The following is a 13,531-nucleotide window of genomic DNA, read 5'->3' on the forward strand; positions in this document are numbered from 1 at the left end:
TCTAGAATTTCTAGATCTAGTTTAGACTAAAATAGACTAGATTAAGATGTAGAATTTCAATTTCTAAACTTAAAATGTAAAAAAAAAAGTGTAGATTTTCATTTCCAAACGTTTTGATCAATATTGTAATGTTTTAATATACTAAAACTAATCTACTATTTTTTTATTAAATTTAAATTTAAATTTACGGCAAATGAATCTTTGAAACATTATTACTTTTGACCATCGGATGGCTGCCTGGTCGTGCGGTTTGCGCGCTGGACTGTCGTTCAGATTTATGGATGGCCCAGGGTTCAAACCCTGCCCGCTCCCATCCCCCGTCGTCCTGCGGGAGGTTTGGACTAGGAAGTAATTATCTTCAACTCTGAATTAACATCCGAAACGTGTAAAACATTTTACATCAAAATTAAATCACCTCTTGAATATTATTTGCGAATATGCAGATCCGACAGGGATCCGACTTCGACGGGGGCCGCCTCTGAGTTTGTGTAACACAAACTCTCTTTGTAATCTTGTTTAAATAATGCTCTAGAATTGTATTCATGACACTGAGTACAGTCAGTACACTCCATACGTGCTTTTATGAAATGTTAAGACTCAAATTTTTGTTTTAAATAAGCGTAGACAAATACAGAGTTTATTAAAAGATACTCTACACTTCCAAAACTATTTGACATTGGCTGATGCATTGTGAGACATGTTTTGTATTGCCAAAGTTACAGGGGTAGTATTGATTGGTTAACTTTCAACACACAGTTAGTGGGCGCCTCAAATTAATGGACAACTCAGCTATTAAAATGATAGCTATTTATGAAGCTCAGAGTCTAGAACTCACAACTGACATCCTTTGTTATTGATAACTCTCTTAGACAACGAAGCGGATGATTATAGCTTTTCTTTTAAGACTCTGTGGAACCAACTTTTCTTTGTGCAATTAATTGATGTAGTGCTGTGGATAAACATAATGTAGGTACAAGACGCTATATTAACAGACAAAGAAATAGCAAGCGTAAAAAAGTCAAAAGCAATCTAAATAAATAGTGAACAGTTAGGTCTTGATGTTCTTCTTGTCTATAGTAACATACGTGTTCTCAATTCAAACAGAGAGCGTACTCCAAAGCTTTGGTTCGTGTATTGAGAAGGCTTACAAACCGTATGTTTTGACGCTAAAACACAACATCACCTTAAGAGTTGAACCCATAGAAATATATTAAGTATTTCAGACCTTACAATCTATAGGGCAGATGGTGTGAAACATCTGGTTTGAAAGAACTAGATACAGAGCGAATTCCAAAACTTATTTTTTCTATTTACTAAAAAGGGAGCTATGATTTTAGTCTCGAATTTCGGTGAAGTGAAAGGATAGCGATCGCTACTACTACCACCTTTAAGGTTCTGTCAATTAACGAAGTCTTTACGATTACGTTTAATTTAAATACCTAGGGTCAAACATAACAAGAGATGGAGGATCAATAAAAGAGATAAAAATCCGTTTAAATTTGTCATCCGCTGCCATGAGCAAACTATGGAAAATCTGGAAGATCAACATCAACTTCCCTTCTGGTCTCTCATTTATGGTTGTGAAAGTCGGACACTGAACGCTGAGTCTGAAAGAAGACTCCAAACCTTTGAGAGTAGATGCTACAGACAAATGTTGGGTATCAGATACCAAGAAAAGAAGACAATGAGTTTGTACTTTTACAAGTCAACACTCTGGGTGGCAAAAAAGTACATCAATGCTGGGAAGAGGCGAAAGGCTGAGCTGGTATTGTCCTATTGTAAGACATGACTCACTATCAAACGTCATTCTTCAAGGTACAGTGGAGGGAGCACGAGTCGTCCAAAGAGAAAAGCTGGCTGGACAACGTCAAGGAATGGACCGGCCTCTCTCTGGTGATACTGCTAAGAACAGCTGCTGACCTGAAAAAGTGAAGAAATTAGGTTTTGCAAACTGTCACAGCACCTCTACCACGAAAATCAAGAGACAGATGAGATGAGATGATAAGATGAGATGAAGGTTTAAGTCCCCAAGTAGTTGGTCTCTTTTTTTTTACATGTTTTGGATGTTACATCAGAATAAAGATGATCACATCCAGGCCAAACCTCCTGCAGGACGGGGGGAGATGGTGGAGGGTATAGTTCAATACTATGACCATCGAGACCACATTTAAAATGCATGCTAGCCGACCAGGAAGTTATCGGAACATAAAAGTTGAGACTTCCCTCGGACGTAACTCCACAGAGTGTTGGAATATTTTCCCCCAAAAAATTATTTGTAATTGATTCCTTCAGGCACAAGGGAATATCGTTAATCATTGTATCAATTAAACACTAGATCTACATTACAGTGTCTGAAGAAGGAAGTCTGTAGCCAAAGTGTTATCAATACTTAATTAAATATACGAAAACACACACACAAAATAAAATAACTAGCAGGAACTCATCACGATGAAACAAGTGTTAATAGAAGTTTCTATGGATTGTAGATCCAGGCAGATAGTCCAGATAGATAGCCCAGGTAGATAGTCCAGCTCATCCTTGTAGGCCTTAAGTCTTACTTTCACATAAATCTTGAACATAGGTGAAAACAAATTCTTCTAAAACAAAATAAACCTGACCTATATATACAGTTTTCTATTTCAACGTAGATAAATGCAAAAATGAAATAACGAAATATCCAACAATTTAAACAAACTACTTCAATAGTCTTCCATGTTCATGTTATTATCATACTACAGACACATGTACTTCTGGTCTCTCGTCTATAACGTTAAAAGACCATCCTCCCTACACCCCTTTTTATCTAGCATCTGAATTTCTCAGATCAGAAATCATTAGCCAATACAAACACGCACACACAGATTCCATAACAGTTATTAATGTAGAATGTGTAGTTTATTTACGAGAACTAAAAAACTAAAAGATCCCATTTCATTGTAAAGTTCAACACATTTTTGACTTTGCTCTGAACACCTTTCATTTGTACTGCGCACAATAATAGGATCGCGATGTGTACAATGCAATAGTTTTCTACTTAAAGTTCTGTTAATATTTCATTCATATTTCCTTATATTATTTGACATTTCTTTTTTACAACGGTTGATAGGAAACTTTCTTTTTTTACAGTTTTTTTTTGTTCGGTGTCTTTTGTGCTGTTTCAACGTTGTAATGATCAACGCTAGGTCAACTCATTATAACACTAACCGAGACAGTCCTGTTCATAAAAGTGTTCCACATATGTGAAGGTAGTCTCTTATTCTTTGTCTCTTTTCTTACAGCCGACGACACAGTTGACAGAACAGCTCCTTCAGCTCGGCCCTAAACCGGAAGTTAAACGTTGCGTAAATCACTGGGTTGGCGACAGAGCTGAGAAAGAACGACCTGATGACAATGTTGTACAAAACTATCGGCCCTTTGTTGTCATCGAGGTGGTGAATCAGTTTGGCTACCTGGATAATCAGGTGGGGCAGGTAGCTCAAGATGTACACCACCGTCACCAGGAATGCGATCAAAGTTGTTTTGGCCCCGATAGATTTGTAGTTGCGTTTTTTTCTTCTTTTAGCAGTTTTCTTGTGTGACCCAGTTTCTGATATTCCCGTAGAGGTGGACGATGATGGGGGCATCACGGTAGGATTGAGATCTTTATGGGAGGACGCGGAATACTCCGACATAGTTGTGTCGCCAGATGTTGTAGATAGTGAAGTGACTCTAAGTGACAGTAATGTATTCAGTATTGGCGATATTTCGGCCTTGTTTTCATCAGTTTTGACACATTTCGGCGATAAGAGCGACTCGTTTCTATCATTCATGACATGGTCTCCAAGTGCAAGAGCTGTCAAATGGTTCATTGAAGCTGAGCGCGCAAAGAGGTCCTGAAATATGTTTTGAGTCAAACGATCAGCGTAATCCTCCACGCTGCGACTTAACGCCAGGTCTTCTGCACTTGCTACACTGCTACAGTGAAATGAAGAGTGATAACTTTCCGTTGTCTCAGCATTAAGCCGAGCTGGTTGCTTCCTAATTGTCTTGACGTATCGGCTGTGCCTTCTGAGCTCCACAAGAATCAAGGCGTAGAGGACAACCATGACGATGACCTCCACCACGAACCCGAAGAACAAGGCCGAGTTGTATATGACTGGGATCGTAGTGCCCTTGTAGGCATCGGCGAACGTGCAGTCATGGCCTTTTAGGTCAGTGACGCTGGTATCGACAATACTAATGCCGTAAAGTAGCGGGGCTGGCCAGGAAAATAGCAGGGCACCTCCGATGATGAGGATCAAAGACAATCTTGCTTTTTTAAGAGTGATCTGCCTTTTGGTTGGCTTGCAGATCTTTCTGTATCTGTCTATAGATATAGCCACAAGTGTGATACTAGAATTCAGAGTTGTAAAGACAACAAAAAATCTGAAAAGAACATTTATAAATATTGATTTGATGTATCATTGAGCAATGAAAGTACTTGTTATTTAAGTTACTTTTGATAAAGTCGCTAATGCAAAAAACAACTAAACAGCTTAGAATGAGGTACGAGAAGGAACCAATGTACCAAAAATACAAACAACAAGTACTTACCTAAGAATCTTACAAGCCCACTCAGACTCATACATGTAGAAAAACACAATGTCTGCAATCTCTGCTGGCATTGAGATCAAGCAACAGAAGAGGTCAAACACAGCCAAACTTATGAAATAGAAATGTTGAACAGTGGTCTTGGTTCTAGGGAAAAATAATAGAACGTATGTCTAGTAGTCGAATCTTAAGAATACGAGCGTTGCACAATGCATGTTGTAATGACATCATTATCTTATATATATTTGCATAAGAAGAACTCAATCATGTGTGTATGTATCTGCCAAAAGATAACTGAAACTATCAAGCGTATTTGCATGAAATTTTGAACACCTTACTTTTACCTCGTAAGTGCTCACTCAAGATTTGAGGCAAGAAGAGTGGCCGAACCAAACAAAAAGCTGAGAAAAGAAGCAGGCCTATCTGCAACTGACCTAACCCACCCATGCCACGTATGCGGCCGGCTTTTTAAAGCGAGGATTGGACTTCACAGCCATCCTCGAGTACATATGAAATGAGAAATGTGTTCATCTTCGTCCACGAAGGAGGAGCTATATATCTATGCCAATGAATAATTGTGCAAAGTTTCAACTTGATCCGAGAATGGGTGTGGGAGAAATAACCTGTTTCAAATTTTGCCAATCTTTGTAAAAAAGGGCCGAAAAGTGTGAAAGCGGGTATGTGTGTGTATGTGTGTTGGGGGGGGGGATGCTCGAAAAACAACAGTACAGGTAGTTTCAATATTTTGATATTGAGTTGAGAAGCCGATGAAAAGTCAAACGACGCAGGACTAGCTTTTTTGTTATTGGCAAGAGGCCGGAGGGGGGTGGGGCGGGGAGGAATGGAGCGTATAAGTGACATTATCTTTCACTGGCTAAAAGCATGTGTACATGTGGTTTTTTTTTTTGTTTTTTTTTTTTGGGGGGGGGGGGGAGGGGGGGTAATGGGGGAGTTTGTGAAGCAGGTCTTTCCAAATCAAGTCAAAAGTCTATGTCAGAGAAATTACCACAAATGGGTTTCCAGAGAGAGTGAGAGAAAGACAGACAGAGAGAGAGACAGACAGAGAGAGACAGACAGAGAGAGGAGACAGAGAGAGATAGCGGGTTGTTTAATTTCATTGTAACAGATATAATAGTTAACGGGCCAAAAGATTTGTCAGGGGCATTGTTAAAATGTGGGCCCATTTATTGGAGGATCAATAAAAATAAAAAAAGAGATGTTTCGACCATTATGACCAAAACTAATCGACTGGAGTTGCCGGTGTTTAATGCTATTCCTGATGTAAAGCTAAAGTCATTTTTTTTAGAACAAGGCTGAAAAAGATAAAATAAAAATTTCAAACACCAAAAGTAATTTCTAGACACAAATGTCCTATAACGATTTGCGTGTCAATCTGTTTCGAAGGTAAGGTGTCCATCTAATTTTAGGTAGCCCAAGCGTGTCCATCTGTTTCCAGGATTAGCGTGTCCATCATAATTTTTAAGATGCGGTTAAGGTTAAAAGTGTCTATCTTTTTAAAGGTAAGGAAGTCCGGTCTGTTTTTAAGGTAAGTGGCTCACAAACGAAGACGTAAGAGAAAGGATTAGTTCAGCGCTCGGACCCCAAGATGATCTGCTAAACACTGTCAAAAAATGCAAACTAAAACTCGATTGACATATCACAGGGACCTCAGGGCTCGGAATAAACTTCCTTCAGAGAACAATACCAGGAAAAAAAAAGAAGAGGCAGACAGAGAAAGCGATGGGAAGACAACTTAAAGGAATGGACAAGCCTACCATTGAAATAAATATCTATCAAAGGCAAAAGACAGAAATGGAGAAAGACGGTGAAAAGATCTTGTGTGGTGCCCCAAAGGTCCAACAGACTAAGAACTAGATATGGGTGAAGGTGAAGATGTTCCATTTATTGCACGTGTAAACGTGTCCATTTGTTTTAAGGGTAAGCGTTATTTATCTTTTTCGAAAGTATTAAATGTTTTTCTGTTAGCCATATAGCAGTACAGTGTCTTCAACGAATATGTTCTTAATAACTAATGCATAACAGCAAACACTAACCAATGTTATGATCTCATTTGATGCATTTATTGTTTCAAACTTCAAAATTCACTAGAAAGGGAGATAATATAGACATATGGATTTGTATGGTATAACAATGTATGGCCTAAGAGTTATATATTTCTATTTTCAATAAACAAATAATCGGTCCTTACTAAAAATTAAAATTAAATTGAAAAATGAAATTTACAACATCTTGGACTTGCATGAACCAGATTAATAGGATAAAAAAGTAATAGCAATGGTTATATAACCACTGTGGTGAGATAAAAACTAAAAAAGTACCTTTAAGTAATTTGCAGAATAATAGTAAGGTTGTTTTGGAAAACAAGAGACATCCATCCCGCACGGTGAAGGCAATAAATCTATCTCTTAGATTTACAGCTATTATCATTTCAACGAAATTTAACACATTTTTATTTGGATTTGTTCTTACCATTACAATGATCGTCTCTTCTTCGAGCCTTAGTTTTCACATTTTTTTTATAGTAAATATTGTCAGTAGTAGTTGTAGTGATATTATGTTAGCGTGTAGATAAAATAAAAGCAATGGGAAGACAAATTAAAGGACGGGTCTACCACTGAAGGGGTTCTATCCAAGGCAAACGACAGAGGAATGGAAAAAGACAGTTGACACATCTTTCATGGTGCCCCAAGGGTCTAATAGACTAATGGATAGGTAAAGGTAAAAAGAAAAAAGATAAAATTTAAAAAATCCATATCCTAAATGTGATTTGGTTAGCAAGGACTACAATAAGTTCTAATTAAAAAAAAACATTATCAAACACAAAAATGATTAATTTAAATCTCTCATTAAAAGCCTATTAATAAACTGGTAAAGGTTTTCATTCGTCTGACTTCTTGCTGTATAATGCCGAACTTGTTGAGTGTATTCTCAAATAGATCGTTAGCTCGAGAGGCAGAGAAATCAACAATTACATAGACATTGGAACATAGTACTGATGTGTCAGACATCCTACTTCACGCTTGATTGCGACAAACTACTTCAATTTGTCCTAGTTTTGTTTTCATAAGCCACTGCGCTTTAACCTGCTCAGAAATAAAATAACACTATAACGCACACTTTAGACGACTGACATTGGTCCAAGGACTTAAACTAGTCAACTAGTTTGGACTTCAACCTTTACCAGAAATTAAAATCATTTGACATCGACATTAAACTCCTAATAACTCGAGCTAACCTAAACACAAGCATAAACAACAACAAAAAATAATAATAAAATACTTAAAAAAAAAAAACAAAGATTATATTAAGTGAAATTGTATCAATTAGTTTGAATCAGTCATGTAATTCAGCTTTTACTAGCATTTACAATTTCTTTACCTTATTCGAGATACCAAACAAAATAATTTATTACAAATAGTTAATAAACTAATTGGTTTATTTGTATTGATTCTTGTGTTGTCAGGTAAAAGAAATAATTATACAAAATTTCAGCTTGTGGGAAAAATCACGTGTTCAGACGTTTGACCAAATACAAGCTTTGTAAAAAAAAACTAATTAGCGGATAGAATGTAAACAACACAATTACAGTTTTCATTTAGCCACCACCAACAAAAGCATTTAAAGGGAGACAACAAAATATAACAACAACAATACAAATAGCTAGATAGTTGAATAAAGGTTTGAACACTGCGGACATGACTCTATCGAACACATGTGGACAAAAATATATTTGAAAGTATGTAATCCCTTTCTAAGCCTAAGTGCAAACAATACATTCTATTTGGATTGTCCATTTTTAGCTGCCCCCGAAAGGGAAATAGCCGCTATTAGTATTGTGTCTGACCGTCCGTTTGTCCGACCGTTAAGTTTAGATCTCAAAAATCTTAAAAAAGAAATTGAAAATCCGATTTCATGATATTTTATACCTCTCAATGTTCTAATGCAACGGCTCTACTTTTTATTTTCTGAAAGCGAAAAATTAAAATATTAAAATCAACTAAGCAAGCAGATTTTTATGTAAAAATTTAAAAAAATACAAATCTAATCTACAAGTCTACCAAGTCCAGAAAAACAGTTTCAATTGACAAATCTACACCATTCTATGTCTTCAACGTGGAGCATATAGTAAGTTTATCGACACGTCGACGCAGCGTAAGTCTAAATACATTCTACTAAGGGGACGTATTGGCCAAGTGGTGAAGCGCATGGCTTTCGAACTGAGGGGTTTAGGGATCGAATCTTCTTAAAAACTGGGATTTTTCATTGTCAGTATTTTTAGGACGCCCCTGAGTCTATCTAATCATTTCTAATGGGTAAATGGCATTAGTTGGGGAAAGTAATGACGGCAAGTCGTTGTGCTGGTCACATGATGATCTCGTTAACCTTCAGCCATAGAAATGAATGAGCTTTAAATCATCAGCACTATAGATCGCAAAGTCTGAAAAAATATTTTTTGAGGCCCTATCTCGTTAAAAAAAGACTCACCTGAAAGCAAAAACATAGATGACCAGAAGGTTACCGCTCAGTCCGAGGACTATCAACACGGAGAGGTAGGCGATGGCGGGCAGCAGAGTCCGAACGATGCTGTTGTTGACGGCCTGCAAGTCTTTCAGCTCGTCTCCTGCTGCTGAAGTGTTGCTGTCCATCTTGAAGACGTTCATCCTTCAATCATCTTCAGCTCTCTGATCCCCTGTCACAGTTTAAAATTATTGTAATGACACAAGAAGGGGAAACGTGATTGTATCTGCTACTGTAATGAGACTAACTGTAGCGCTGTGATTCAGCCCACTACAATTGGCTTCCCCAAAGTCAAGATTTGTTTTGATATTTTGTCTCACTTCTTGGTAGATAACGGATACAAAACTATTCCGTTTAAGTATCACTGAAAAGCATGGGCGTAGCGGGAAAGGGGGGGGGGTGTTGCATGAGGTTTGAGGGACATGTTCTCCGACAAAATGAATGACGCATACAAAGTGACCATTACGAGGAAAGCGGAAACAGAGACGTCCTCGTATAAATTGGCGCCACACTATCATGGAGGACCTCAGAGTATTGGACAGCAGGTGGGAAGAGGCTTCAAACATTGCCAGGGACAGATTTTTGTGGAGGCACCTTGCTGCCTAATGCGCCGAACGGCATGAGAGGATCTAAGGCCTAAGTAAGTAAGAAAAGCAGATTAAGTTTTTGAACTAAAATCTTTAATAGCAGGAAAATGCACTGTAGATACCTCAGGATATGCATTTTCTTTTAAATACCGAAAATAGTGCCACAGCGCTCACCCGGCCCCCTTGCTGGCAAGGGTAGGGTGTCAACAGTTCCCCCAACCCCCCAAAATCCTTCCCGAAAATAAAATCCTGGCTACGCCCATGCCGAAAAGTAATTGCAATTAGAGACTACAAACAAAGAAGTAGCAATCAAAGTTTCAAAATAATATTAAAGTGTTATTATTTTTCAATGAACACATATTCGCAGTATTTAAAACAAGATATAAGATATTTCTTGGTAAAATGAAAATTAGCGATAACTGAGATTATAGTCCTACAGCGTGTTACACTATGTTGATAGGATTTTTAAAACAAAGAAGTTTATTTTCTATTGAGCCAACTCTTTTTCCGTTACCCGAAGCAAATAATGGACCTCATTCACCAATCGTAAACAAACAACATTTAGCCACGTGGTGCTCTATCTCTTCTATATAATTTACGATCTCATGTTTAATTCATGATGGTTGTCACGTGACAGTTTTTTTCCGTTGTTTTATCAATAAGATCACGTGACTAAATGTTGTTTGTTTACGATTGGTGAATGAGGTCTATTGTTGAATGTCTAATGTATTTTTCTACTTAGAGTATCACAATTTCAAACAACAACCCTTGACAGAGCCTCAAGTCGTCTGGATGAGTGATTTTAGGTTGAGTGTAAAAGGCAACGTACACAATGAGCGCGAAGTAAATACTGGATGTTCAGCGTTTAGATCAGTGGTTCCCAAACTTTTTTGTCTCGTAGACCCCTTGCCATGTTTTTAAGTTTTCGGTAGACCCCCCCCCCAGCATTTTTTTTAAAATTCATTAACTTCAGATGTGCTTTTCTCACTGATTACTATGCGATATATATTTATTGATGACATTCAAAGCAAAATAAAATTTAATATGCATTACAAAAAGTAATTAAACAACAACAACAACAACAACAAACGCCTATTGGTGGGCAGCTTTGATAATAAAATGTCAATCTTGGGCTTCAATTTAGTTCGGGTTAACATTCTATCTTCTCGATTAGATGATGTCTGACTGATTTAAATTTGGAAAGTAAAAAAAATTTATCATTGTCATTGTATGCTTCATTGATTTAATCCTCACATGAAACACTGAGAGTATGCCTTCGTGTTGATCAAATGTAGGTTATCACATTGTAGCTGCAAGTTAACCTCATTCAATTTATGAAACAAGTTTGTGAATACACTATGACCGATTCCTGTTTAATTTGTTTTAAAATAGGATCTTAGCAACTAAAAAAATAGTGTCAAAGATAAGCCTTTCGAAAACTATCATACTTCAGTGTGAAGGAGCAATTGATCAAAATTTCAGGCAAAAAGCAATTCTTTATGAATTTCTTGATTCATAACAAAAATATAATAATACCACTACATTATCAGGCAAGGTTAACTAGTCCAGCTTTTTAAAAAAGTAAATCGTAATAACCATTCATTGTCCAAAACTCATTTCACCATTATACCTTTGAACTGTATTGTTGCTTAGAGGAATTTTTAATGATATCAGATATAGGATTGTGTAAAACAGATTGTAAAACCTCTTCAATGGTTGGCAAAGTCAATATTTTGCTTATAGTGTGCAGTTTTTTAGAGTTTGATATAAGCCTAAGTAAATATATTGTAAGACACTCACAAACCAATTCTCCCCTGTGATGTTTAATCAACATTTTTCTACTGTGGCTTAATTCTGAATTTAAAAGTTTTCAAAAGTATTTCAAATCTTAATCTATTTTATTTCATGTTGACGTTTCTCGATGTTCCAGCTTCGATGGTTTCATAGCGACATAGCTTCAAACTTTGTTACATAAAAATAAAGAACAAATGCAATAGTTGTTCAACAAAAAAAGAATGAAGCCAGATTTTTAATAACCAACAATTTACGATCAACATTTTATTTTATAGACTCGGCCATGTAAATTATTACTTTCATGTAGACACAATTAAGGTATTTAAAATAATACGTTAAAATTTTTAAATTAAAAAAAAAATCATTCCACTAACAGGGTTGAAATTCAAAGGATTAACTATGGTACAAATCATGTGTGAACGAGTCAATTTCATGAATGGTCATGCTTCAATGAGATCCGCCTTCGTAGACCCCCATTAACTGGCCATAGACCCCCAATTTATTTTTTCACTTCTTTAGACCCCTTGGAAGTCCTCGTAGACCCCTGGGGGTCTATATAGACCACTTTGGGAATCACTGGTTTAGATCAAAGTGTCATTGAAATTCATGCATGGATGACCACTTTCTGTCGAGACCGTTCTTTATAGAAGGTATCAACACTGACCTGCGACGTGGCAACCACTGGGCAGCTCATACCTAGTGCTCTTTGCCACGTTGTAAAGACCTTTCGCAACAATGACATCTACAACATTATGACATCTACTACACCATGACATCTACAATACTATGACATCTATTATACGTTGACATATACTGCACTATGGCTAATACCACACAATGATATCTATCATACATGTACCAATCTACATCTTTCACACATCTGTTTCAGTGGCCTACGGCTAACGATGGTGTCATATGGCCAGCACAATGACCAACCAACCCCAAAAATACCAGGACTCAGGTGGTCCTTAAAAATCCTGAGACTTAAAATATTGCTCTTCACCGAGATTTCAATCCGAGACACCTAGGTTCTGAAGTGAAGCGTTTTACTACTTGGCCACCACGCAATGTCGATGAAAGAAAAACAACAAAAAAAAATAAAATAAGAATACATATAAAATACAAAACTAAAAAGGAAATTTTAATAGAAAGTTGTTTTTTTTTTTTTAAATTTGGTTATAGTATTGATCTTTTAATTATGGCGTATATTAGAGTCGTATCTATAAAACTAAATTTCACACATTTATACACAAACTAGATAAACATTAAAATTACGTATTCTAGCGGCCCCCGTAAGGGGAAAAGATGATATTAGTTTTGTTTGGCCTGTCTGTCCATCCGTCCGTCTGTTCGTCCGTCCGTCCGTCCCGTTTAGATCTCAGAAACTAGAAGAGAAAATGAAAATTTGAAAATTATCTATGCAATCAGATTTTCCAAAAAAAATTACACCACTTTTAAATGAAAAACTTCAGGAGAGGTAATTTTTATTAAAAGGTCATGGACTTCTTCATTAACAACTCAAGCTTCATTCATAGATTCGTGCATTGGTACAAAAGATTTGCATCTTAGGTCCAATGGTAAAAGTACCAATGGATCGATATAAAATAAATTTTCAAATTATTAACGAATTAATTGAATAGAATACTGATTCAAATGTTGTTTTTAAAAAAGAATTTTGGCATGAACTTTGTTTTAGTTATAAGTTTCATAAATAACGAACTACTTTTAAAGCGCAGTTTTGACATATCCTCATTATAGAGACCAACATTTGAAAGTCTAAATAAGGCTAAATAGAGCCCATATCTAGATATATATGTATTGATAATTTGAACACAATTGTAATTATTAAGGCAATAACTTATCTTCTGACAGCTTAGGGGTACAGATTTATTTATTATGTAAACAATAGTATCACATTAAGAAATGAATCGGATACGAACAGCATATGCATAGTACACCTCTACCCGGTAACAAAAGGCCTACTATTCATGATCATAACATTGGACTAGGTCTAGTAATTTTAAGATTATGGAAAACGCCAA

The 13,531-nt window shown here is 36.5% G+C and overlaps 1 protein-coding gene across 1 annotated transcript; it reads right to left on the reverse strand.

Annotated features, from left to right (window-relative positions):
* Positions 1 to 615: 615 nt before the first annotated feature.
* Positions 616 to 9,366, reverse strand: LOC106067323 (D(2)-like dopamine receptor). The gene is made up of 3 exons (XM_013226492.2): positions 9,076 to 9,366; positions 4,573 to 4,716; positions 616 to 4,404 (listed from the first exon to the last, which is right to left on the reverse strand). The coding sequence occupies exons 1-3, from the start codon at positions 9,249 to 9,251 to the stop codon at positions 3,273 to 3,275; spliced, it is 1,452 nt and encodes a 483-aa protein (XP_013081946.2). The 5' UTR covers positions 9,252 to 9,366; the 3' UTR covers positions 616 to 3,272.
* Positions 9,367 to 13,531: the final 4,165 nt, after the last annotated feature.

The sequence above is a fragment of the Biomphalaria glabrata genome, chromosome 8 (genome assembly GCF_947242115.1).
Source record: "Biomphalaria glabrata chromosome 8, xgBioGlab47.1, whole genome shotgun sequence".
Classification (NCBI taxonomy): domain Eukaryota; kingdom Metazoa; phylum Mollusca; class Gastropoda; family Planorbidae; genus Biomphalaria; species Biomphalaria glabrata.